Source organism: Malaclemys terrapin, chromosome 10 (genome assembly GCF_027887155.1).
Source record: "Malaclemys terrapin pileata isolate rMalTer1 chromosome 10, rMalTer1.hap1, whole genome shotgun sequence".
In the NCBI taxonomy this organism is placed as follows: domain Eukaryota; kingdom Metazoa; phylum Chordata; order Testudines; family Emydidae; genus Malaclemys; species Malaclemys terrapin.
The window spans coordinates 6021222-6047453 of record NC_071514.1 but is presented as its reverse complement, the minus strand read 5'-3'; the positions used below and the strand labels follow the sequence as shown (position 1 = coordinate 6047453).

At 42.7% G+C, this 26232-nt stretch overlaps 1 protein-coding gene across 2 annotated transcripts in view; it reads right to left on the bottom strand.

Annotated features, from left to right (window-relative positions):
• Window positions 1–26232, bottom strand: part of MEGF11 (multiple EGF like domains 11) — a 253506-nt gene that overhangs the window by 48537 nt on the left and 178737 nt on the right. For both annotated transcript variants that reach the window (XM_054041093.1, XM_054041094.1), the window contains exons 12-15: window positions 26123–26225; window positions 8702–8848; window positions 5862–5996; window positions 1182–1310 (exon numbers count right to left, since the gene is read on the bottom strand). In XM_054041093.1, coding sequence (XP_053897068.1) covers window positions 1182–1310; window positions 5862–5996; window positions 8702–8848; window positions 26123–26225 — 514 coding nt within the window. The remainder of the gene's footprint in view (window positions 1–1181; window positions 1311–5861; window positions 5997–8701; window positions 8849–26122; window positions 26226–26232) is intronic.

The window sequence follows — 26232 nt, the reverse complement described above, 5'->3', positions numbered from 1 at the left end:
TGGTGCAAGGTATTCACACTAGAACCCAGCAGAAATGCCCATCTGGCTACATTGCCTTTGTGAGAGGAGACTTGCACACTTCTCCAGCTGCTTTAGAACTGGTTTTGGGACCCAGAAGCCACAACCGTCTCCTTTGCAGCTCTCCCTCTCAGCCGCCCCAAGTAACTCTCGGTGTTTGGGAGGTCTGATCCCATTTCTTTGTGGGAGAATTTACCTATTGACTTCAATGATTGCAGTAGACAGCCCTAGAACTATATCAGCTAGAATTCAGAGTTCATTTTGGTGACTTTCACATTTTCTAACCCCGAAGAAACCATCAGGTCCCACTCAGCAAGCAAAAAACCCAATTTTTTTTCCAAGGTTAACAGACACTAACAGTCATTTCCCAATTACATGGTTAAATATAATGAACAATCCATGGAGTTTACAGCTTTTTTATTTTTTTGAGTGACAGCAATATTCTGCCGGTGGAAGACACACAATAATAGCAAAATTACAGCCATCTGTTTTTATCCGATTCATACTTTATCACCCGAAGTTTAATATATTTTATTCTGAATGCTGTCTAATACGCTAGTTGTATCCTGAATATGAAGTAACGTTTCGGAATGATAGGATATTGCTTCCCACTGTGATCTGTCTTCAATTAAGGAACATGTTCAGGAAATGACACTTTGGAAGATCAGCAAATGTCAATCTTCTACCTGGGCAATTTTCAGCAAGAAGCTATGCATCCCTCCAAACCCACATTGCCTTTTACAATTAAATTACGTTTAATAGGAATATATCATCTTCTGAATTTCTCAACGGTGTGGGCCTGGTACCTAAAAACATTTATTGGCTAATAATTTCTCATGTAATAGGTGAAAGAAAGTGATTAAAAATGGAATTCAACTAGAAATTAAAAGGGAGCATGGATCTTTCTTTACTGAGAAGAGCTTGTGACCTTGTTATACAATCATAGGAGCTAGTAACTATCCATGCAAATTCCAATGCAGAAGCTAATTCAAGCCAAAGCTAACAGATTAATTAAAAGAAATAAACTATAAAGAGAATAAAGCACTGACTGCTAGAACACTTTAGGGATTTCCCTGGAAATATCATTTTTGTCCTTAACTTTAGAGCATTTAAAACTCAAATAAACTTAAAATAAGATATGTAAAAACCAAAATTTTGCTTACTCTGAGAGCAGTCTTTCCCTATCCATCCTGGAAAACATTGACAAGTTCCATCAATAGGATTGCATGTGCCGTTGTTGGTACATTGACAGACCTCAGCACAGTTCTTCCCATACCTTCCACTGGCACACACTGTAGAAATACAAGGCACAAGTGTTAGGAAATAACATGACTTAATGGCTAGCGATTTCTGGTTAAAAGTAATAATGATATTCACCTGTCCTAGAAAGGGTGTAAGTCAAACAGGGACAACTCTTACTCCAAAAACAAAACAACGACAACAACAAAACAAAAAAAGCCTAGAAGGAAGAAGCTAACCAAGTCCATTTTGGCTGGCAACATTCTGGGTATAAAACACGTTCTTGTAACACTGGCACCTCAAACCCCATATTTCTGATTGAAAAGGTGGTTACCAGTATCACCTAAGATTACAATAACTGAAAGAAATTAAAGAAAGAGAGGGGGCAGACCAATCAGTTGTAGGCACTGCAGTACCAGAAAGAGAAAAACAAATTGAAGGGAATTCAGAGACATAATTGAGGGGGCAGAAGGGACTGATTTAAGGAGTCGGACAAATGATGCCTACAGAGGGAAGAAAACTCCAAAGAAGGAATGGGACTGTTAAGGTGGCTCAAGGGATTATAACCAGACATACATCTTTCAGGGACAATCTCGGTATACTTGGCCCTGCTTTACATTTGAGGACCTTTTGAGGTCTTTTCTAGCCCTACATTTATTTGATTCTACAATGATTGGGATTAAATTAAGGAAATGAATAATTTACGCTGAATATCAGAAAAAAAAAGTCCTAATGGTGGGCTCTCCTAGGACGGTGTTTCCCAAACTTGGTTTGCTGCTTGTTTAGGGAAAACCCCTGGCGGGCTGGGCCGGTTTGTTTACCTGCCGCGTCTGCAGGTCCGGCCGATCACGGTCCCCACTGGCCGCGGTTCGCTGCTCCAGGCCAATGGGAGCTGCTGGAAGCGGCGGCCAGTACGTCCCTCGGCCCGCACCGCTTCCAGCAGCTCCCATTGGCCTGGAGCAGCGAACCACGGCCAGTGGGAGCTGCGATCAGCCGGACCTGCGGACGCGGCAAGTAAACAAACCGGCCCGGCCCACCAGGGACTTTCCCTACACAAGCGGTGTCCCAAGTTTGGGAAACAATGTCCTAGCAAAATAGTCTCAAGAAGGCTAGACTTATTCCCGTTGAGATCCAGGAATGTGGACTGAATATAGCTGGAAGCTACAACTGAGGCGCTAACTGCATCTGCCCTGCATGCTACTGTAAACTTTCTGTGAATAAATCTTTGGAACACCGAAGAACAATACTGCACATCTTTCGGCAGAGCACTGGAAGTTATCGACACACCAATTATCTGTGCTCTGCCTGTCTGGCCCAAGAATGGGAGTCTCATTAATGTGATGCATATTATGAGGAATCGAAAACATTTCTTTTTAACCTGGCACGGATGTCTTCGGTGGAAAGGTAAACAACCGGAGTACCTGAAGTCATTAATGCACAGAGTGTAAGTCTCTCATATTGGGATGCACAGCAGCCTACAAACCAGCAGGGAGTTTGCCTATAAATATACAATCCCCCTTCACAAGATCACTAGCTGTACAACTAAGCGTATACGTGTGAAGAAGTGTAAAATTATTTTCATGATAGATGAGACTGATGTGACAACAACACTGCACTAAATCCTGCAAATCTCAACATGACATGAGGAGGGAGATATGGAACTTGTGCTTCTAAATCCTTTAGGCACTTCTGAAAATCTCCCCCGAGCTTCCCAACTCTCAGCAAAGTCAATGGGAGTTGGGACCCTCAGCACCTTGCCGAATCAGGCCCTAGGAGGATAACGGAAAGGCATGACAAGCCAACAAGGCCTGAATATTTACAGCTTGGAGAAAGACATCTGCCACAAGGAAGCACAAGTGCTACTGCTGAAAATTCAGGCTTCGCTCAGTCAGCATCTATCAAGCTATCTACACAAGCGCAGCCATCACTGTAAGCTAAGTTTTACCATTATGATAAAATCATAAACAATAATCATGTTTATCAATGGATCACAACAAAAGTCTTAGATATGCCTGGATGTGCTTTATTAAAAGAGGTATTCCACAAATTAAAACAAACCAAAACTATTCCTATAGGGTCACCTGGTGCAGTTTACTCAAGAAGATGGGGAAAAAAAGCTGTGTCTGATTTTTCTCTGCAGTGTAGGCAAAGAAATATAAAAATGAATAGATAGGTATGTCTTTAACTTCCTACAAAATTATAGAAAATCTTTAACATTAAAACTGATGGAAAGCTTTGCTCCGTATTTGTCTTATTCTGCACAATGAATGAATTGTTGGGTTCTTATTGGCTGTGCTCCCTGACAAAAACAGATGTCTGTTCAAAACAAGATAAAATACACAGTCCATCTCTGTGAAGAATGTAACAAACGGAACTGGACTTCTATCCTTGTAAATAATAGTGATGTCAGAAAAGGCACTTCTCTGAATTATTCAACTATTTTACCATTTCAACTATTCTCGCTTTCTTATATGCATTCACTGCAGATGACCTCAATCTATTCTGAATGTGAATCAGTCGCAGATTGGAATCCTGAGCTGTGATTCATTTGCTCTTATACAGTATACCATCCTCTACCCTTACTACAACAGAAACCTAAGAATGGTGAAGAGGACAATAGCATATAGTCTAGCTACAGACTTATCTCCAAGAGGGATAAAGCTGACTTTCAAATTATGTACTAAACAGAATAGTCCTCTAAATGAAAAGAGATAAAACTACACAGAACAAAGAAGAAGAAGAAAAAAAGTTAGAAAAACCAGCAAGACGCAGAAAGAACTAAAAGGCTCTGTCAACCTGTGCTCTGTCCCATTATTCCATCCCATGCTCTATTCATAGTACTTCAATTCAATATTTTTATTGCATCTTTAAGATGGAAATAGATAGCATCACTTAAATGAGAGCTGGATTTTTTTTTAATTAAATAACAGTTCTCAAAAAGCTTTCTTAAACATGTAGTTGATTTACTCTGCAATATGGAACACTAGTGCCTGAGAATAGATTTGTGATACTAATTCTGATACTGACACAGGCAACAGGCTACATATCACACAAGTGAAACTTCCGGTTACAGGAGATGGAGGATAGCGGTGGGATTGTGTGAGCATCTGCTTGTCTTTCCTCCAGCTCGGAGACTGGTACCATGTACTACAGGATGTTAACACAGAACGAGTAGAAGAACTATTCTGCTAACATGGTTGCTCTCCTTAGGCTTGGAAACCTGGTTACGATCTAATATGACGACTCTCCTTTCAAGTGGTGAGCACCAAACAAACATTTATTATTAGCTTCAAGATATTTTTAAACACAGCTCTGAAATAAGGACTACTAGTGCTTCTATATGCAAGTATTGTGTGGGTAGAACAACCCTGATTGTGATGTTAATTAGTTATAAAAGCTCAGAAGTGGGACTAAGAGTCCCACTGAGATGTCAGGTGTGTTCTGGCAGCCGCAATGTATCATCAATCCAATTTGATACATGATTATGAAAAAATATTTATAAAAACAGCTGCTCAGTTGCTTGCTGCTTAGAATTCTAAGCAAAACTGTGTCAATACATGGAATTTCTGATGTTACAGAGTGTACTGTAGGTATACGCTACCATGAACAAATGCTAGCATTCTTCTTTTTAGAAATATAAAGTTACATGATAACGCATTAGGACAAATTGCAACACAATTTGATTTTAATTAGGACATTAATATTTTAAAATGATTCTGCTGGAGAGATCAACATTTCAAAGTAAACCCAGAAGTACTCAACAGTTAAGCAAAAATAAAATTGAGTTTTCTTAACCAGATAATTAGCCCAGTTCTACACTTTGAAATTTGGCTAACTTTTCAGGTCCTGCACAACATGGCAATGACTTTGCAGGTGGTGTAGGATACAACTAAAAAATTGAGGCCAACATTTTCAAACATAGGTGCCTAAATTAGCTAAATAAGAGTGGCTGGATTTGTAAAGGTGCTCAGAGGTTGACTTTAATGGGAGCTAGGGTTACTCTGCACTTCTGAAAAATCAAGCCACTTTGATTTAAGTGCCCCTGGAACAAATTTCCTGCCTCCCTTCCTTGTGTTCAGAAATACCTGATTTCAATGCCACCATTCACGGAGTCAGGTGCTGTTCACTGCCAAGAAGGGTCACATAAATTATCTGGCCCTATATTTAGATTTAAGTACCCAAGTTTCAGCATGTTGGCCTTTATATTTATATTAACTGATGTGAGCCTCTTAGGTTTAAAAAGTGTCCTAGAAAGTGTCACCATACCTTTAGGATACACGAGGATTAACAGGAGGAAAATGAAAAGGTAGAACAGCAGATTTATTTACAGAAAGTGTCACATTTTATATGTTTATATGCTTCAATACTGAGCTGCAGAGCTGTTTTATTTATGCATGTCAGAGTACAACATATTTACAAAAAGATGACTACGTACCCATTTGCATTTCGCCTGTGAAGTAAAACAGTTTCTTGTGATCTCAACTGCTGAGACTAAAAAACAAACCAGATAACTTGAAAGTGGTCTGTAAGAGTTCTTGCTGCAAAGAGTCCCTTGCACATAAATGTAGGAAAAAGTAGGCATGAGAGTATCTTGGGATTGGTACCTTGGTTGCAGAGTGAGCCAAAGAATCCAGGCAAACAATCACAACGTCCAGTAACATGGTGACAAGGCCCGCTGCTGTGCACACACGGGGGACATGCTTGACTGCAATGATGCCCGTAAAAGCCAGGTGAACAAACTAAAGCAAGAACAAGATCAAGTAGTCACTGGAGTTCAGAGGTCTTCTCATAAGATCAGAACCTTCTCCCTTAATCAGTTTTATAAGGCTCTCGGCCTGTGCCATAATCTAAGGCAAACAGCCTCATTTAATTTCTAAAAATATCAGATAAAATATATTAGAAATTGCTTTCAGTTACTTCCACCCCACTACATTAAGTGCCTGATTTCTAAACAAATTAGATGCAGAACACATGCGCAACTGGGCATCTAATCTGTACATGCAATTGCAGTGGCAGCACCCAACAAAGGTAACTGTGAGAGTAAAAGGGTAATTATGGTAGCGACAAGCAAAATTACCCAATTTGCATGGGCAATCACAACAGATGCCTATATCAATTAGTACAGACATTGCGAGCTTAACTTGTTTAAAACTTAAGTCAAAAACGCTGTAGGATTTGCACACAAATGAATAAAAACAGAATTAGGGCTAAGTGTCTTTTCTAAACCTGCACTGTTGTTCTTAAGCACGTGGTGTATGGAAAACCCTGCAACAGGCAGACACACTCTGAGTGTAAACTGCAGTAAGAAAAACGCAAAAATTACATCATGTGTTTCCCCTTTTTTACTCATGAGATTCCCCATTGGCTCAGTTTTAGAGCCAAATGATGACTTCTCTGCCAGCTCATAAATTCACTATGGGATCGAGGTCCTTATGTTACTACAGATTCCGCAGTTGAGACCTGGCTGATAATTCTGTTGATGAGACAGTAGCCATAAAGCAATCCGAATCCCTCTCCCAGATGGGTCTGCAGGGCTAACAACTATCCAATCTTTTTGTCAGTGAAGTTATTTTGGATACACACCGAAAGCAAACCGGCTGAGGAAGAAGGTACCGCTTTAGCAAAATTGCCCTTTAGCCCTGGATTCCATCCCTAACTCTGAATTTCCTGAAGGGGAAGGGGAAGGATTCTGAGAACAAGCTTAGGGAGGCCAAACCCTCCTGCAGCTTCAGAGCTGTACTCTTTAGGGGCTCACTGCATGCCGGAGCCCAGGGAATTGTAGGGTCAGCGTGGGAGAGAGCTGGATCCTCTAGCCATTCCACCACAGAAGGGGGTTTCAGAGGCTTGGAGCTACTGCACGAACAGCCACGGATTCCCTCGGTGGCTTAGGGAAGAATTCCTCTTCCCACAAGTACCCAGTGGATCTTGTCAGGGCACAGCCTCATTACTGGAGCTGTGCTCTGGGGACAGGAGATGCCCCTTATGGCCTCCATGCCTCCAGCTGATAAAACTAAGCTGTTTTTCAGCTCAGGAAGGCCAGAAACTATTAACTTCCTTTGCTTTTGCACTCTTAGGGCTTCAAACTTGTAATACAATTTCCTGCCCAATTCCCTGAAGCTTTGAGTGCCATGTGTCAGCCTTGGAGAGGAGTTTTACAGCGGCACAGATATGCTGAAGCACCCGGAAAGAGGGGTTTTTAATGAAAATGCTTATAGGCCATTAACTACAGCAGTGACAGAGGTCATCACTATAAGGGCTTTAAATAAAAACTGGCAGCTACAAATTATTTTTAGAGATGAGTGTGTGCTGGTGGCAAGTGTTGCCTGTAAAAATCAGAGGAGGCGTGTGATTTGGGGTTGGACAGTGGGTGTGAAGGGGTACTGCAGCAAAAGAAATTAATAAAGGTGAATCCATCTCTCTTTAGATAGCAAGAAAGTGGTGTGTGGCCTCCATAGATGTATGAAGAGCTACTAGGCATCAAATGTGGGGTACAGGGGAAGAGAAGTGGTTTTCTAGATAAGGCAAATGAGAAGATTTTATCTCCATGGCACATTTTAATATGCAGCAGGAGACTGCAGCTATACCAGGTTGGCATCTAGCCTGTGTGTTTCTTTTTCTAGAGTGCAGGATCTTGAAACTAACTTTGGCATTGACATGATGTTGCCACATTATTTTGATAGCCAATGACTAGCCACTCTTCAGTATATAACAGGCCCGATCTGACTTCCATTTATCATTGTGCTGGACGGACGATGATCTCTACTTCCAGAGTCTGTTACATTTGTTCACTGGACCTCATGTGACACTCAAGCACAATAATAAAAATAAACATAAAAAGCTCCTCCCTCTCTCCCATTTCTGTTTGTGCGCAGCCTGTGCTCTTTCACTGAATCCCAAAATAGAGCATCCTACAGTTACCCTGGCACAACTTAATTCCTGAGTTCTGTACCCACAGAGGCTGCGCCTTTCCAGCAGTAAATGTCCCCTCCCTAATGGCTATGGAATGCCGGATAAAGCATTGTAAAGCCGTCCCTGCCGCCCCCCGCACCCAATTGACTCTATGTCAATGAGGCTCTTGGGAAGGACAATGGGGGACTGGCTATTAGGGCTGTGCTTTCAGGTTCTGCCTACATCTAAACAACTTATTAAACAAGAATATCTTGCCCCGTGGAGTCCTTTTTTATTCTCTAGGCCCATTTATGGAGCCAAAATAACACAAAATCTGGTATTCTCTTGAGAACTCCACCCTCCAGGAACTGAATTACCATGCTACAATCCTTCTTGTGGGCTGGGCAGTCCCTAATGGGTGAAGGAGGCAGGAGCATGGTGCTATGAGCATGGTGCTTTCCCCTTACTACCAGAGGGCCTTTTCTGGGCCTCTCTTTCGTCCTGCTTCGCTTCGCTTCAGAAGCACCTCGCCCACCGCAGAAATGGTAAGTCTTACTTCTCTGGCACATGGGTCCTCTATATCCTGGCGCACACTCGCAAGTCCCATCCTCCGGCGAGCAGGATCCCCCGTTCTCACAGTTACAAGAGATGGAGCAGTTTGGTCCCCAGCGGCCCTGTGCGCATACATTATCACAATGGATGCCTACAGAATGCAAATGCATACATTAGCTTTCAGCGCAGCTCATTCAGTTCGCTGATAAAACAGATGCTTGGGTAGGCTCTTAACTTACAGGGCATTAGAGCAAGCAAGGGAGCCTGGCTAGAAAATAACTATTCTCCTACCTGCCTGATAGGTTGAAGGTTCAAAATGCACAACAGTGAATCTGCAAGTTGCTGAACGCCATGCAGGATTGAGCCCTACGGGTATGTCGACACCGGAGCTAGAGCAAGCCGCCCACCCCAGGTAGACAGATTCATACTAGCGGAGCTTGAGCAAGAACGCTAAAAATAGCAGCGTGGATGTGGCACCCTGGGCTCTCTTGAGAGCCCGAGTTGCAACCCAACATCCGTCCGTCCACACCGATATTTTTAGCATGCTAGTTCGAGGTCCGCTAAGGCAAGTCTGTCTGTCCAGGCTGGAGTCTCACTCCCCGCTGCAGTGTAGACGTATCTTAGTCATCTTCGGTGGGATCAAGGACTAACAATTTTTAAAGATCACCAAGTATCTCAAATAATACGTCTTGAAATAAAGAGTCAGTTGAAATCTGGTCACAAAACCATTGCTGTGAAATAAGATTGAAAAAGAAAAACGAATCACAGCGCCATGAAAATACTTTAGTTCTAAAATTCCCCACTGTACTTAGATTCAATTATATCCAGTATATTTGTCATTTTCTGTCCTAAACCGCTGTATAGGGTCTGTGTTATTGCACCATTGCCATATTTCACCCCAGAGCTTGCTGTGTTTTCAACAGAGGGTCTGTATGTTAATACGTTAATGTCCTGATCCCGCAAGCAACATGCGGGCAGGAGTCTGTCGGCACACAATTTGACATGTAAACAAGTGGAGACTGGCAATCGCAAATTCAGCCTCAAATTATTCCCAAGGCAATTGTTTGACATTTATTCTTATGACCATCAAAGCTTCAAAGGGGCAGAAAAACCCTGCCAGGGGACTTAAAAGCTGCATTTCTTTAGTATTGTTTTCACTGGTGACATTTAAATACAATCCTGTGCTGTGTCTCTGTAGACACCTGAATCAAACTAAGGACTTGACCCTGCAAACCCTTACCCCCATGAGGAGCCCTTACTCATGTGAGTAGGCCCACTAAGATCAACCAGGACCCCTTACTGAGATCAACAGAACTACCTGCATGATTAAATGCTCCTCAGGTGAGTAAAAGGTTGCTAGATCAGGAGCTGAGACATAAAGAGCAGCCAGAAGTAGGAAGTGGTATTAGCTTTGGCACATTGTAGATATCGATATAAAAAATATCTATTGGCTTAAAATTTCTCCTAACAGCATTACCACACCAGGTGCTTTACAACTGCTGCGCCAGGATTTCATGGTGTACACGTGCCCCAGCTATTTTCTCAACATGAAGAAGGTCTTTATCATCCATGCACATGTTCCCACTGCATAATGGGATAAATGCAGACAAAGATGCTGAAAGATCCAGCCTCAGCCAGAGGCTGGATTAATGCACTACTAAGGATAAATACAATCCCAAGTAATTTCCTACACCTCTGATATCTTCATCTGGATGCTACAGGTAATGTACTGTATTTGTGAAGCTGTAATCTGTACCGTCACCAAATGTTGAGGATTATTAAATCAGCTAAAAGTCATTATAAACACACTTACAGTGCAGTTTCAAGTTCATTTTATAACTCTCTGAAGTAAATACACTGAGAAATATCACAGAGCCAAAATTTCCTGTTTCTGAAGATTAATCACATGATTACGATGAACCTTCCTTGAAAATCTTAACAAAGGTCGGCAGGGGTGGAAAGTTAAAAGTTCAGTTTAAAATGGAGTTTCTAATAATACATCCTCAGAGCTTTACTTAAAGAGCCACAACCAAGGCTGTACAACTTAAAAAAATAAAAAACAAATTAAGATACAAGAAAACCCATAGTCAAAACTCCCCCTCTTCACATTTTAATACACAAACCCAAACAGAAAGGGTTCAATATAAAGACAAGGGACTAGAAGAACAGGGGAATTTATATGAGCTAAATAATACAAGGGAAAGCTGCAGTCATAACAAAAATATCTCTGAAATAAAAAAAATCTTTTGGCTTGTTTAGGTTGGGGGGGGGAGTAAGTATATAATGTAGTATAACTAGTTCAATAAAATAAAGTACACATTTTATATGTACACACTATACACGCTTATTATTTATACTTTTAAATGCCCCCATTTCAGCTCCCAAAATTAAACCCAAGACATACATTTAGAGGGATGGGTGCCTTTTCCTCCTGACTGCAGTATTAAAAATACAATTCCCCTCCTGTGGAGGGGCTATTTATAAATGGAGACAATTAAGCCGCATTATTTCTGGTCTCTTTTCCCAAAGTTGAGAAAGAATGACATTGACTCCTCTCCTTTCAAAGGAGCTGAATTAGAATGCCATAGATGTTCTTTGCAGCAGAAAAGACTTTGCCTAAGTAATGAATAATGAGGGATGTCTTCTTCTTCCTAACTGAGGCAATGAGTAATTGTGAGGCTGATTGTTCTAACAAAATGTAGAAGGGGGGGAAAAACCAGCCTTTGTAGAAGACAAATTCCACACATTACACCTCCTTATTTATTAATATTCAAAAGACCATTGAAAAGATTCTGCAATACATTTTTACAGAAGCCCCTTTGTATTATTTCTAAAGTAATTCTTCTGGAAGACTTCTCTTTTGGAGGCTCAAAAATAATACCCACCTCGCATTGCAAGTGAAAACAAGCAGTTAAATTTGAACCTGGGCATGTGCATTGTATGGAATTTTGCTGAAGAAGCACCTTAGTTTACACTTCCCTAATTTGACAATATAGTAAGGTTGAGTATATCACACCGAGCTACTTCACAATCAGAGTTACTGGAGCATGAAGCTTCCTTAATGTAAAACTTTAATCTACTTAGAAATTTGCAGATGAACGTTTTTGATAAGCAATTAGTGTTCAATATGTAATTCCCAGAAATATAAAAAAAATGCTGAATTCCACACATTTCAGCATAATTTCAACTTGCAACCAAAGGTTCGTGATTTATGAACAAATGCCTCATTTCACATGTGTTATGCACAAATTAGGAAGACAACTACCATAAGAATACATTCTCAAAGCTGCAGGAGGCAGTTCCACTCATGAACCCCATTTCCTGAATGCTAGGAAATGACTTACTGTACCAGCGTCTTGTTGCAATTGCTGATGTGAGAATAAAATCACGCTTCCCTGGTAGCACACCAAGAGCTTTTCAAACAATGATTTGGGGATAGATAGTGAGTGAAATTCATGGTCACTCACGTAAAGCCAGAGTCATCGGCTGTATGTGAGCAAAAGATGCAGGTGCTGGGGGCCAACGCAAGATTCTTGATCCCAGTCCTTAAGCCAGCTTGCAAAATGGAGTCCTGGCCACTGTCCCCTCTATGCCATTGAGGTATGGGAGTGTTTAGGGTCACTGGATCTGCATAGTCAATGATCCCAACACCTGTTGCCATGATTGGCATTTGAGCTGGCTGATTGGATTTGTGGTCTCGTATAGCCACTCTCCCAGTGGGAAGGGATAGTTCAGAGGTTTGAGCATTGGCCTGTTAAACCCAGGGTTGTGAGTTCAATCCTTGAGGGGGCCACTTAGGGATCTGAAGCAAATATCTGTCTGGGGATTGGGCCTGGTTTGAGCAGGGGGTTGGACTAGATGACCTCCTGAGGTCCCTTCCAACCCAGATATTCAAACGCATACCCCACATGGCCTGAGTGGTACAGAGAGCCTTGCATAGTCATTTACACCCAATAAACAAACCACTCTCAACAGACATGGAACCAAGCGTGTGAAATGCTGATTTTCAGTTGTTATTATTTTAAAAGGGCAGAATTTATTCTTAGCATAAAAGGCAAGCGTGACCACCCTCATCTGAAGCAGCTCCAGGGTGGTTAGGTGCTACGCAGTCTCCCCCCAGGGTTCCGTCAGGGCACCTTAATTCTGCCTGGCAAAACACTTGCTGATCTGCATTTCATCAGCGTTTGGCCCATCTTGAGCCCAGGCATGGGTGAGATGGGGAACATACTCCTTAGGCCGCGCAATGAGATAATCTCACTCTCTGCAATTGGGAGGATTTGAACACAGGTCTCAAAAAGGGAATGGTTAGTGCCTTTAACGACGGCACTAGTTCTGCATTAACCCTCTGGTGCCAAGGCTTCCTCTGGGAAAGGAACATTCACTGAAAAGCTGGGATTCGTGCTCCTGAAAAAGAAAAAACGGTTATGCACCTTCTCGTAAAAATGATTACTCACCTTCTCGTAACTGTAGTTCTTCGAGATGTGTTGCTTATTATCCATTCCAATTAGGTGTGCTTGCTGCATGCAAAGTTGTCAGAAAGTTTTTCCCCTAGCAGCAGCCGTCGGGTTGGCCGTGGAGCCCCCTGGAGTGGTGCCTCCATGGCAGTGACTATATGACCCTGCTGATCCGGCACCGCCTCAGTTCCTTCTTGCTGGCTACTCCAAGAGCGGGGAGGCGGGGGGATAATGAGCAACACATCTCGACGAACAACAGTTACGAGAAGGTAAGTAACCGGTTTTTTCGTCGTTGAGTACTTGCTCCTATCGATTCTGAATAGGTGACTCCTTACCTACGCGGTGGGGTCGGAGTTATGGAGCACCACTCTGCCGAATGCTGCAATCGTCTCTGGTGTGCTGGGTAATGGTGTAATGAGAGGTGAACGTATGAACCAAGGACAACGTTGCCACCCAGTGGATTTCTTGAATTGGGACCCGGGCTACGAACGCCGCCGAGGAGGCCTGTGCCCTTGTGGAACGCACCGCTGGTGCCTGTGTCAACCATGGGGTCCTCAGGCTCAACCACCTCCTCCGCCTGCAACTCCATATTGTGGGTGATCCTGTGTAGCCGGCCCCGATGAGCCTGGCTATCGATGGGGGGGCGATCCAGAGACAGAAGATCCTGTCACTGCTTCGTCAGGTGATGAAGTCGACGAAGCCAGAGGCGGCATCATGCCCTCCTAGCCTTCCAGCTGCCTGTTGTCGTCCCGATCAGCCCCAGGGCTCTCGCTGTCGACTGCAGTCTCGGTGCCGGGCGCAGGTGCAGAAGCTGGATCTCGCAGAGTGCCACGAGCCGACGTGGTCTCGGAACCCCAAGGAGGAGGACAGTTCCTGGCTGGTGGGGGCGCGCCTCCCTCAGAGGCCACCGACTGCGGGCCCCTGGAGAAAGAGCCATGGGCCTGGTGGTAGGCCCACGAGGTCCAAAAGGACCATTGTGCTGGCGGCTGCCACGGCGCCATACTAGCGTACTGCCTGCGCCTGCCCAAACGGTACCGGCTGCGCCTTTTAGCCTCTGAGTCCGATGACCTGGACCTAGACGTCCACGGTGGTGCCGAGCGCTACAGCACCGGGGAGCAGTGCTGCTCATCTGGTGCCAGAGACCAGTGTCTCGGTGCCGGTGAATGGTCCCGGGAGGTTGGTACCGGGGTCCCTCACTCCAGATTGCGCATGCTCAGTGGTTGTATCTTTTGCTCTTAAAGAAGCCTGCTGTTGTTTTTCTAACTTGCCTCCAGAAGAACAAAGAGGGGAGAAAAAAGTGACAGAATACATGAGAGCCAGTGTCCTGTTTTGGGCCAATCTATACTTGACATTAGCTTCTGCAGCAGGATCCATGTACTGCACAGAGTAATTATTTTCTGGGGATGATAAATTATAGGAAGTAGGTTTTTTCTATGTACTTTAACTATATATCTATTGATGTACAACTGTAATTATTTCTCTGAATGAGGTCTTCAACTTTTTCTCAATAATCACAATCCAAAGACAGATGTAATGTGAATTAGCAATGAAAGGCGTGATTTCCATAGACATTTTGGATCCAACACAAACATTTCACTCTCTTCCACCTGTCTCTCAGTATGATATGATGTCATAATAATCTCTTATCCTTGGCATTTAAATAGCTTTGGAAAGAACTGCTTTTCTATGAACAAACAGGCATCAAATTTGTGCAGGAAATACAGTGGAAGCCTGAAGCTTGGTGTTTCACGCCTGATTTTCTGGGTTGCCAGCTGACCTTTATCTCCATCAGTAAAATTCTTAATGCTAGTTTGAGGACACCTTGAAACCATAATAATATCCACTTTAAAAAATGGGTAGATCTCCTAATGACCACAGGCTGAAAGACTGCTTTAGACATGTATTTATTTGCTGACTTAGGGCCAGATAGTGCCTTGTGTGGCTTTAGCTCCAGTGGGAAATGTGCCTTCACAAAACACAGTCCTGCCCGCCTTTATCATGTGAGGCAACCTGCTTACTGCACCATGCTTAGGAAGCAGCCATGTGCCCCAATAGCTGGCACCCAGTTTCACACCAGGGAGCTGTCTTGGGCACTCAGGCACCCAAATACCCAGTCTAAGTCCTCACGCCATGAAGCCCACTGAACCGGAACTCTCCTACTGACTTCAGTGGGCTTTGAAACAGGCCCTTAGGCCCAGATCTTTAAAGGGATCTAGGCATTTCTCCGCTCACTGTTGCAACACCCAACTGATTTAGAAGCCTACAGCCCACTGACTTTCAAGTGGCTTTTGGAAATGAGACTTAGGCTCCTAAATCAGCTGGATGTTACAAGGCTGAGCAGATCAACACCCACATACATTTAAAACTCTGGGCCTTAGTGTCTAGGTGCCAGTGTTTGCCCCTAATTGTAGAACCAGGCACCTAAGCAAAGGTAGATAGCCTGGCGTGTGAAGTTCTGCCATGACTGAGTTATGCTTTTTTGCCATCCCCTTGACTTCAGTGGGACAGCAAAAGGAAGTCAGAGTGCAATTAGCCCAACGTGTTTAATTAACAAGGAGATGCCATCAAGATCAGAACAGAAAAGGGTTTCACCAAAATCTGGGAATGCTAATTTTCTGATACATAACAATCAAAGCAAATGTCTCAGAAAATCTATAATAATCTCCTTATCCTTCCCTCTTCTCCTCCCATTGTTCATTTAATACGGCTATACTCTTGTTTTATCTATAACATCTGCTTAAATCTGTTTTGTATTACAGACTGGATCGGCATGCTTTGCTATGTACTGAATATGTTGCTGCTTCCATCTGCATTAGGTAAAGGAAAATTCAATAAGAACACTAGACCGAACTGTGTCTGATTAGCGCTGTACCAGTCATTCAGAAGGGATTATGGGTAGCACATAAACAGAATGGCGTAAAGAATTCCTGATGCTTTCCTTTTTTTCCCCCACATCTCTCTGTTTATTCCAGTTTCTAGACTTGCTTTGAGTGGCTGATTCAGATCCAATCAGGAACACCAGAGTAAAATTCAAAAGGACAAAATCGTTCAGCTCCTGGAACGCCGGAGAACCAGAAAATTCTGTTTGTGAAGAGCAGGAGATAGAAACAAATCAAACGGGATCTCCCTTAAAGGGAAAGGAAAACACTAGCAATTGATAACCATTTGTGAAGTCTGCAAAGTAGAAGCGATTTTTGTTTTTACAAAGTGAAATTATTCTACAGAGGAGACAGCCAACACATTCTTTGTAGTCTTCAGAGTGCAATTGTAGCCAAGAAGCCATCCTAAGCATTAAGTTGTGGAACCGATACTCATGCTGGTGAGCATTTACTCATGTGAGTTACAGCTCACCAGTCAGAGCAATGGTTCCATAGCCTGGCCCTAAATGATGAAGTACAAGGTTTGCTCCAGCAGCCAGTGAAAGATTAAATTGTCTTTTCTCTCATCAATGCATGGGGGATATAAACGCCCATTACTGTAAGTGTTTTTCTGATTGTAATTCATTTACAGCCTACTGCACCTCTATGGAGTGCCACTCCTACCACCATTTTCAATTATCTATAGAACAGTTCAGATATAAAGCATGGAAACCTGGGAATTTGTACAATAAACACTTTTAAGGTTTTCTTTCTGCCTTAAGGATTGGCCAGTTTCCAGGATTATGAGATACTCTCTGGGGCTCACTAGGGAGGAGGGAGAGATTATGGCCACCAGGGAGAAAGGATGATGAAGGGAGGAGGGTTCTGGGGGGAGTCAATTTCAGCCCATTCCTTTTAGTACCTTTCCATTATACCTCAACCCCATACTCTTGACATGACTTCTGGCCAGGGAGCAGCAGGAATGAAATGGGGCAGAACCAAGCTATCCATCTGCTGGCAAGGGAGGGGCTTTTTAAAGGTAGCAATTTAAACTGTTGTCCAGTCCTTTTATTGATTAATCCCTACAATAACTCATGAGCTGGGAAGATCGTTGGCAGGATCTTAGTCTACTAGTAGAGCTGGGGAAATGATTTATACTGAATAATGTTTAGTGAATTTCAATCTTGTCTTTTTTTTCCCCCAAAGTTCTTCATCAAAAATGTACATGAAAATGTTCAGCCTACTAGTTGTTTTTCAAATAGCTTTTATTTATTTCTTCCTTCCTTCCAAAACACAGCGCTCTGACATTCAGTATTTAATGAACTGTCTAGTGCCTAACTTATTTGCACTATTATTCACCCAGATCTACTTACAGAATAACTTACCGTACACGTATTCAAACTTTTATTTAACATACATTCGTGTTTGTTAAGTGAAAATAGCTGCATATATCTAGCGCCAAGTTAAACTTTTTGGACCAAACCCTCGGCTGGGTTAAGTCAGCATAGCTCCAATGAAACCAATGGAGCTACATCTGCTTACACCAGATAAGAATCTGACTATGGATGAAAACCAAAAGGAATTAAAATTGTACTAAATTATGTCCATACTTTCCCTATTTATGGCCCTGATCCTGCACAGCTTACCTTTAAGCACAAGTGTAGTCTCATTGGAGTCAATATGCCTATGTCTTCTTGTACTCGGATCCTGCTCCCACCGAGGTATCAAAACTGGACTGTGCCCTAAATTTGGTTCAGATTTGGCTTAAGACAAACACAACTAAGTCTGCTTTAGATGAGACTCTGGGGCCCCCTAGATATCGGTCAAGGAATGCCACTGCCATAATTAATAGTGGGACATCAATGAAGTCTTTGATATAACTTCATAATTTATATTTTTGAAAATTTGCCTTATATCAGCAGGAACCATACTTAAAGGATCCCATCAAAGAGAGAATGTTTAAGCACAGAATGACATTAAAATCTTATCAACTCACTTGAAATTAAGTCAATGAAAAATTAAAGCTAATTTCTAATAGGCTTATGTTACATTTATAGACTGAAGGGCACTTGTGGAAACCCAGAGAGTAACCACATACCTTTTCAGATGGAAATGATTTTTACATTTGAAAGGCACCATCCAGAGGAGAGAGAGAATGAAATGACTCCTGAAATGTCTAGTTTTCCCATCTGTTTAAATCTAATATAAGGATACAGAATAATCACAAAAATAAATTATTAATTTAAAAATCTGGGATAAGACTGCCAAGAATGATAAAGTTTAAAATATGGCTTGTAAAATGGTATTAGACATCTAGAAATTGCATGTTTAATAGGAATTTGCTGTTGCTTCATTCTAATATTTTATGTTTAGTATCACAAACCAAGAAAGTGTGAAACAGTCTGATTAAAAGAAAAAGGCTTATTTATATCACAACATAATGCACTTTGAAGTGCTGTGTATCAACCTACTGTTTGTTTATTTGGCATATGCACTCCGGTCAAGCCAAGCCACAGAGATCTTATCAACGATGTTCAAGGCATGAGGACTTCCAGGAAGTGGAGTTAGTTTGCAGTCCTCAACAATATGTGCCATTGTTTGTGGCTGCCCACACCAACATAGTAGCCTGTCTCAAACGCCACTGAAATTCTGCTGCAGCACAAATTCCATGTCCAGTATGAAACCGATTCTGGGGGCTCCATTGCCTTCGTGGTTAACCAACCCCGGGTTGATGTTGATTGGGGTCCGAGACAAGATAATTATTTGTCAGTTTCTCTACGGATCATGAAGCTCTCCACACGGTCTCTATCGTAAATCCCTCACCTGGTAAACTTACCCACAATGGGTGCTCTGAGGGCAGACGACTATGTGGTAGATTAAACAAGTTTTTAATTAATGGTCGATGTGGCATATCACGCGGTTTTGTCGCAAGCTTTGCTACGCTTTCCTCTCTGCGAATACTGAGTGAAGCAATATTGCAGAGAACTAGTAACCACGGTAAAGGAGTAGCTTTAAGTGTGCCTGAAATAATACGTATCCAACTACTTAAAACCCTATTGTAGTTACTTTAAAATGCACAACTTCTAGATTTTCTCCTGGTTTTAAATGCATAGGGCCAGAGTCTATCCTCAGTTATGGAAGTGTAAACCTGGAGAATCTCCATTGATGACAACAAAATTATTATTACACCGCTACCTCGATATAACGCGACCCGATATAACACGAATTTGGATATAACGCGGTAAAGCAGTGCTCCGTGGGGATGGGGCTGCGCACTCCGGTGGATCAAAGCAAGTTCGATATAACGCGGTTTCGCCTATAACGCAGTAAGATTTTTTGGTTCCTGAAGACAGCGTTATATCGGGGTAGAGGTGTATAAACCAAATATTGCAATAAATGGGGAAGGATCATGTTAATATAAACATTCATTTTTATGGCATTTTATATTTTTTTAATGGAAAGTCTCTCTCTTTCCTCCTTCCTTGCAAAGTGTATCATCTTTTCACAAAGAGCCCAAATAGAGAGAAGTTAAAAATAAATCAGAGCTTACTGTCAAAGTGGACACTGTTTCTTTAAAATTCAAAAAGGCCTTCCCTTGAGTAAAAGGCTTATCAGTTTTACTGAATTAATGTGTCCACAGGAGAGAAGAAACATGTTTCTGTGTTTGAGTGACAGTGCAGATGTCGCTTGCAGCCTGCAAATTCTCTCCAAGGCAAAGTCTCATGCCTCAAAGCTAACCTTATCTGTGACCAGCCTACATTTCCTGACCCCATTAGCTCACTTATACAACCACATGAGGAAATCCCTACAATTTGAGACTACCACACCCACTGTACCATATTTCTGGATGTAATAAGAGACAATTAGGCCTTATATGGCTAGCGATTTATGAAAGCGATTAAGATTATGGATGACAGTAAATTCATATTGTGACTTTGTATTTGTTATGTCAGAGATGCAACTTAAACTTGTGAAACACAAACAAACTGAATTGTTTAAAAGCATCAGTGAAATAATGGGATACCTTTTTCTCAACAGCACAATCATTTCCCGGACTGTGTTTGCAGTCCTGATTAATTAAAGGTAAACAATCATGGGACCGTGTATAAAAAAACCTGCTGATTCTTCCCAGTGGAGTTTATAATTAGCCACACTGTTGAGTATTTTCCATTTTATGTTTACAGTACAACCCATTTATTCTGCATGTTTTGGGGACATCAAAAGCATTTGGATAATCAGAGGAGTTACTGGCTAAACTAAACTATTCGCATTGGGAGAATCTAGATATTATTGGCATTCTATAAAAATCAGAGAAACAGAAAAGAAGACAATCAGGATTCAGATTAGAGCATTTCAGATTCAAGGAATTCAGCTAAACAGGATTGTGCTGACCTTAACTTTAAAAGGATCTGAAAATTTCCCACTATCTTATTTAATCCCACTGCAATATCAAAAAGAATAGCAAAATGTACACCATCACCATTAACTCGAAGGGTTAGGCAGAACATTCCGAGTCAGAGCAGAGAGGAATTAGACACGTTGTGTGTGTCAGCACAGACTGATGGCTTTGTTTAAGTGTGTGTGTGTGTGTGTGTGTGTGTGTGTGTGTGTGTGAACGTGGTGTGCAATTGTGAAAGGTGCTGCAATGTCGATCTTGGAGATGCAGCGCAGCTCTGGCAGTGCATGGTTCCACACACAGTCCTGCCAATGTCCCTCTGTCCTGGCACGGAGTGTTTTTCCCATCCTGGGAGAAATTTTCAAGATTTGAAAATTGTTCCCATCCCGAATAACGATGAAAAGTTGAACTCTCAGAAATTTTCGCAAGCCTCACAAATATTTTCAGTTTGCGTCCATCAAAATGTTTTGATTGGATTTCAACCCTTTTTTTCTCCCTGTTAGTCTAAATTTACTGACATTTCAAAAAGAAAAATCATTTTGACTTAAAACCCCAAAATTTTCCAATTCAAAAAATGTCAAAATGGAACCATTTCAATTTTTTTCCATAATTTTTTTTGAGTCGAGATTTGTCAAAACCGACCCAGTTTCGTGAACAGTTTCTGGTTAACAAATCGGCACTCCTTTAGAGGAGCCACCTGCAGTGGTGAGAGAACAGATCCATGTCCATGACTAATTCAGCCCTTGGCCTTTCTACTGAGACTACCAACTAAGTGGCCAATTAATGACAACTGGATGCTGGTATCTGTGATGAGGTCATTGTCCTTGCAGAACTGAGCTGCAAACACCAAGCTCATTGGGCCAGACTGGGCTCATCTCCTGCATGAGGGAGGGGGTAGATGCAAGAAGCTGCCCCACTCTTGTGCCTCTGCGCAAGAGTTGGGCCCAACTGTAGTCCTTGAGCTTCTCTGTGTGCAAGGCCTATTCCTGGCTCACACCACTAGCCACAACAAAGGAAGGGAGGGCCAAGCAGGCAGGGCTCAGAGAGGAGCTCCTGCAGCACCTCCCTTTTATAAGGGTGGCAAAGTAGCTGTACTTCCTGGGACCTGCAGCTGACATTATGCCTACTTCATGGATAACGTCTACCAAAGCTCACCCTGGGCTGGGCCACCAAGGCAAATGAGACCATTATTTCTAATTTCTAGTTACAAAACCCCAGAGGATCCTGGCCTGAACTTAAGTCCAGAGCGCAATGCCTGAGTGCCCCTGGCTTTCACCAGGTTATCTAGGGACTCTTGATTCTCTCTGCCCTGTTTGCTTGCACACTGCTGCAAACCAGCAAATATTCCAGCCTGCACTTATCCTCCAGCGTTCACTATCTCACACTACAGTGTTTACTATCTCATAAGGAACTCAATGTGCATGACGTCCCAAATTAACCCACTACAATTAACATTAAAGCACTCCATGTTTGAGGGCTTTCATTTTAACCTGAACGTGCAAGGAAAAACCATCTTCCAAATGACTACCATGTTGGCAGGTCTAAGGCCAATGCACACGGCCTCCTGCACCGTGCACCGTGCGGAAGAAAATACAAAGTGATGGGTGCTGAAATACACAGTTGATCTTAGAACAAGAGAGACCTTTGCAAATCTTTAAAAAGCTCTGAGTTTTCTCATTTCAGGCTCTGTCCTGCCAAGCGCTGAACTCTCTGCCTCTCCTGTCTAGCAATGAACTCAAACATGTGCTTTACTTTAATTGCAATGAGACTACTCAAGTGCTTAAATGCAGTGTTGACTCAGGGCCACGGGCACTCAATTCCCTGCAGGATTGAGACCTTATTTCTTAAAACATTTACCACTTCCTCCACGTGGAACAAAATTCAGCGGCATGTGCACATGTCTGAGATCTGATTTTGGCCCAGGTTGAACACGTCTCACTTGACTTCTACCATCTGAGAGCCCTTTGCCAACTTTTCTTGTTCTTTTAATCACAGATGCCCTCCAAGAGATCTCCAAAGCTACTAGTAACATGATATTTATGACAAGTTTCAGAGTAACAGCCGTGTTAGTCTGTATCCGCAAAAAGAAGAACAGGAGTACTTGTGGCACCTTAGAGACTAACAAATTTATTAGAGCATAAGCTTTCGTGGACTGAAGAAGTGGGCTGTAGTCCACGAAAGCTTATGCTCTAATAAATTTGTTAGTCTCTAAGGTGCCACAAGTACTCATGATATTTATGTGTATCAGGCTGAGGTATCCTTTGGGGGTTAATTTTCAGTAATAAAGACATGGAGAAATTGTCTCAACTCTCATCTGTTTAAGTGGGTCCAAGATCTACCTTTGAACGTGTGTGGGGGACTCCCACTGACGATAATGTACATCTCTCTGAAGGTGGGATCTGGGCCAGAGTGAGCACTTACAGTTTGTTGCTGACATGGTGAATTGCTTATTTATGCACACAGCTGGTCTATGCAACTTTGTGATTCCATTGCTGATGCTTCTGACTCCCTCCACCCCGCTGTCTGTCACAACCACTGATTGCATCTTGTCTTAATCTAGGCTGTATACTCGGCAGGATACAGATTGTCTCGTGCATCGTACAACTGAGTCTCAATAGGTGCCATCATAATCTAACAGGGGGTTGGGGGACTACTAATAAGTACCCTTGTATACTCAGTCCTTATGAGGCTTCCCCCCCTGAGTTTTCTTACCCAGTCTTTCCTGTGTGCTCCTATCATCTTATCTCTCTCTGAAGGTTTATATCAGTCACATCTTGAAAACCTACTTTAAAGAACATGGGCTGCATCTTCCCCTTGATCTTTGCACAGAGCACTGCCATCAATGGGAGTCCCATATGTAGCATGAACATACAGAATATGCTATTTCAGATGAAGTTTTGTGGCTATTAGGATCGGAAAGTCACATGAATTTCTCTGCCTGGTGTGAGTGGGTAATACAAATCTTCAGATGTTCCTGAACTTTCCTCATCTTTTACAGGCCATGTCTAATTAGTAGCAAACTTGGAAAGCACAAACTTTATCCTGAATTATTTATCCCATCGTGTTTGTAAAGCACACATCACAGAGTAGTTCACAACAACTTCAGACCATAAGATTAATCTTCTCTGATGACATACTCACCAATGTGAATATATAATTATCTAACTGACGAGTCTCTGAAATTACATACTTTCAAACACAAATGAGTCGAATTTATCCTTTTATTTGGTGTGAAGCCAAATGGAAAAACATTGAAAGCAGAATTGACAAAATACCTGTTGGCTCTGTCTATCAGCATTTTTTATGTACCCATCATTTTACCATCTAGATGTCAATTTCAACCGGGGCTGAAATTCTAACCTAATATTTTCTTCCCTAATTGGAACGTGATCCTGAAGTTACTGAAGTCAGTGGCGTTCCATGCCTGGAAAATGTGCAGGGTGCAGTTAGGCCTTAGCAGGTAACAAGTATGTATATTATCCAGTAGTGAAAGAAAAAACAAGGGGGGTAGTGTTGATATTACCCTTACTTTTAGCAAGAGTGGCTTGCACCTGCGTGTGTGGTACATTTGCAAGTGTGCCTGTGTTTGTGAGAAGGGTAGAACATTCATTGGAAATCTTCCTTTTGGCTATATCAGCCTGAGGTACAGAATAGCAGTTGAGGACAAGAAACACTTTTTTGTGGAATGCTACATGCAAAAAGGCGTTCAAAAAAAATATCCTAGAACATAGTAAACTCTCCTCCTTCCTACCTCCAAAACTATACCCAATTCTGTGATTAACTGTACTTCCATAAGATCATTTAATCTCTTTTGAAATGGTGGCCAAAAAACGGTCGGAAGGGAGTACCCTCTAATTCAGGGGGTGGCCAACCTAAGCCTGAGAAGGAGCCAGAATTTACCAATGTACATTGCCAAAGAGCCACAGTAATACGTCAGCAGCCCCCCATCAGCTCCCCCACCCCGCTCCCAGTACCTCCCACCCACTGGCAACCCTGCCGATCAGCGCCTCCCCCTCCCTCCCTGCACCTCCTGATCAGCTGATCCGTGGCCTGCAGGAGGCTGGGGGGGGTGTGTGGGAGGAGCGAGGGTGGAGTGGGGGCAGGGCCTGTGGCAGAGCCAGGGGTTGAGCAGTGAGCACCCCCCCGGCACATTGGAAAGTTGGCACATGTAGCTCCAGCCCCGGAGTCGGGGCCTATACAAGGAGCCGTGTATTAACTTCTGAAGATCTGCATGTGGCTCCGGAGCCACAAGTGGGCCACCCCTGCTCTAATTCCTCATTGAAAAGTCATCAATAACACACGATCAGCCTGATGCATGGATGTACTGATGGCAGAGAGGCACAAGGACAGCTGAACGCCTCTACTCCACTCTCACGTAGGTATACTGAGCGAGGAATGCAAAGCCCAGAGTATGTTAGTGACCTTATAAAACAGATCTTCTTGGGGAAGGCCGGTTTTAAAGTATGCGTGTCCAGTATGCTGTTTAAAAAGCAGCCCAGTTTTTAAACAGTGCACTGCACTTTTTATTTTTACATCTTATTTAATTATAAAAGTTGTTTTCAAATGTTAAACACTTCACGTGGCTTTGTCTGCTTTTCTCCTTAGGAACCTGAGCTGCTGTGCTGAGACGTCCACTCGGCATGAGGGGGGCAGTGGCTTATGCCATTAATTAGGACTTGGGTTGCAGGACCCTGAATGTGCTGGCTGCTTTTAGCTCAGACCACCCAGTGCCGCTCCTGCTCCAAATCTTACATTTCTTAGGAAAGCAGCTGCGTTCCCCAAAGAAGCGACCGTTAATGCAACTGCATTGTTACTGCATCTCCATTGCTACTGCCACCCTTGGGCAGCCGGGATAATGATGTGACTTTGCATTCAAAGCCACGAAGATAAACTTCCATTTTTTAAAAGCACGTCTCATAGGTTTTCCAGCTGCTGCTGCCCTGCTTCGAACAGAGCAGGGGCTTTGTGTAAGCTGTGGGTTATTTTCATTGCTGTCCTCTTAGAATCACATCAATATTCAAGGACCCAAGACCAGCAATGGCCACACAGACTCTTTAGCACTAGACTTTCAGTTTGAGCCAGACAGCGTTTTGGGATCTCCAAGGCTGGCCAGCACTCTCTGAGATCTTATGGAAAGCCTCTCTCTGCTCCTTCTATGCAATCAGGAGAATGGATTGCCGAGCCAGCATCAACTTGCTCTCCAAACCTACTGTTCTTGGCAGCGTGGTTAATGGGTAAAGTATAAATATAGAGGAGACAGCTCGCGGCCATATGAGTCCCATAGGAGCTACCCTGCCATAGGAGAAGCAACAAGTGTAATGAATTTCTGGATCCCTGTGTTTGCTAGCTGCTTTCCCTGATATGCAGGTCCCAGGCTCCACAAGGCCACAAATGTCTCCCTATGGAGAGGACAACAGAAGAGAAAACTGCACGAGGAAAACTTTGCAGGTTTCCAAAACAGCTCCTTCGGGACCAAGAATTCTTTTTACAGAAGGGTAATACCTGGCTCAAGGATTTGAAGCCTTCTTCAATGAATATGAATACAGATTTAATCAAAGCCATTTAGCCTATCCCATCATCATGAGCATTTCTGATCGGCCTATTCTTATAATCTCTCGCCTGTATATTTGGTTTAAAATTATACAGCCAATTGAGCTAAGGAGGTGATAGAAGAATCAGAACCGTGCGTATTACACAGAATAGCTTAGTAATGTTACCTGTCCACCCGGCAAGACAGCAGCAATAACCAGTGACAGCATCACACCCGTCTGCATGGCTACAGTCACAGTGTTCACTGCAATTAAGGCCATATGTTCCATCCTTCCAA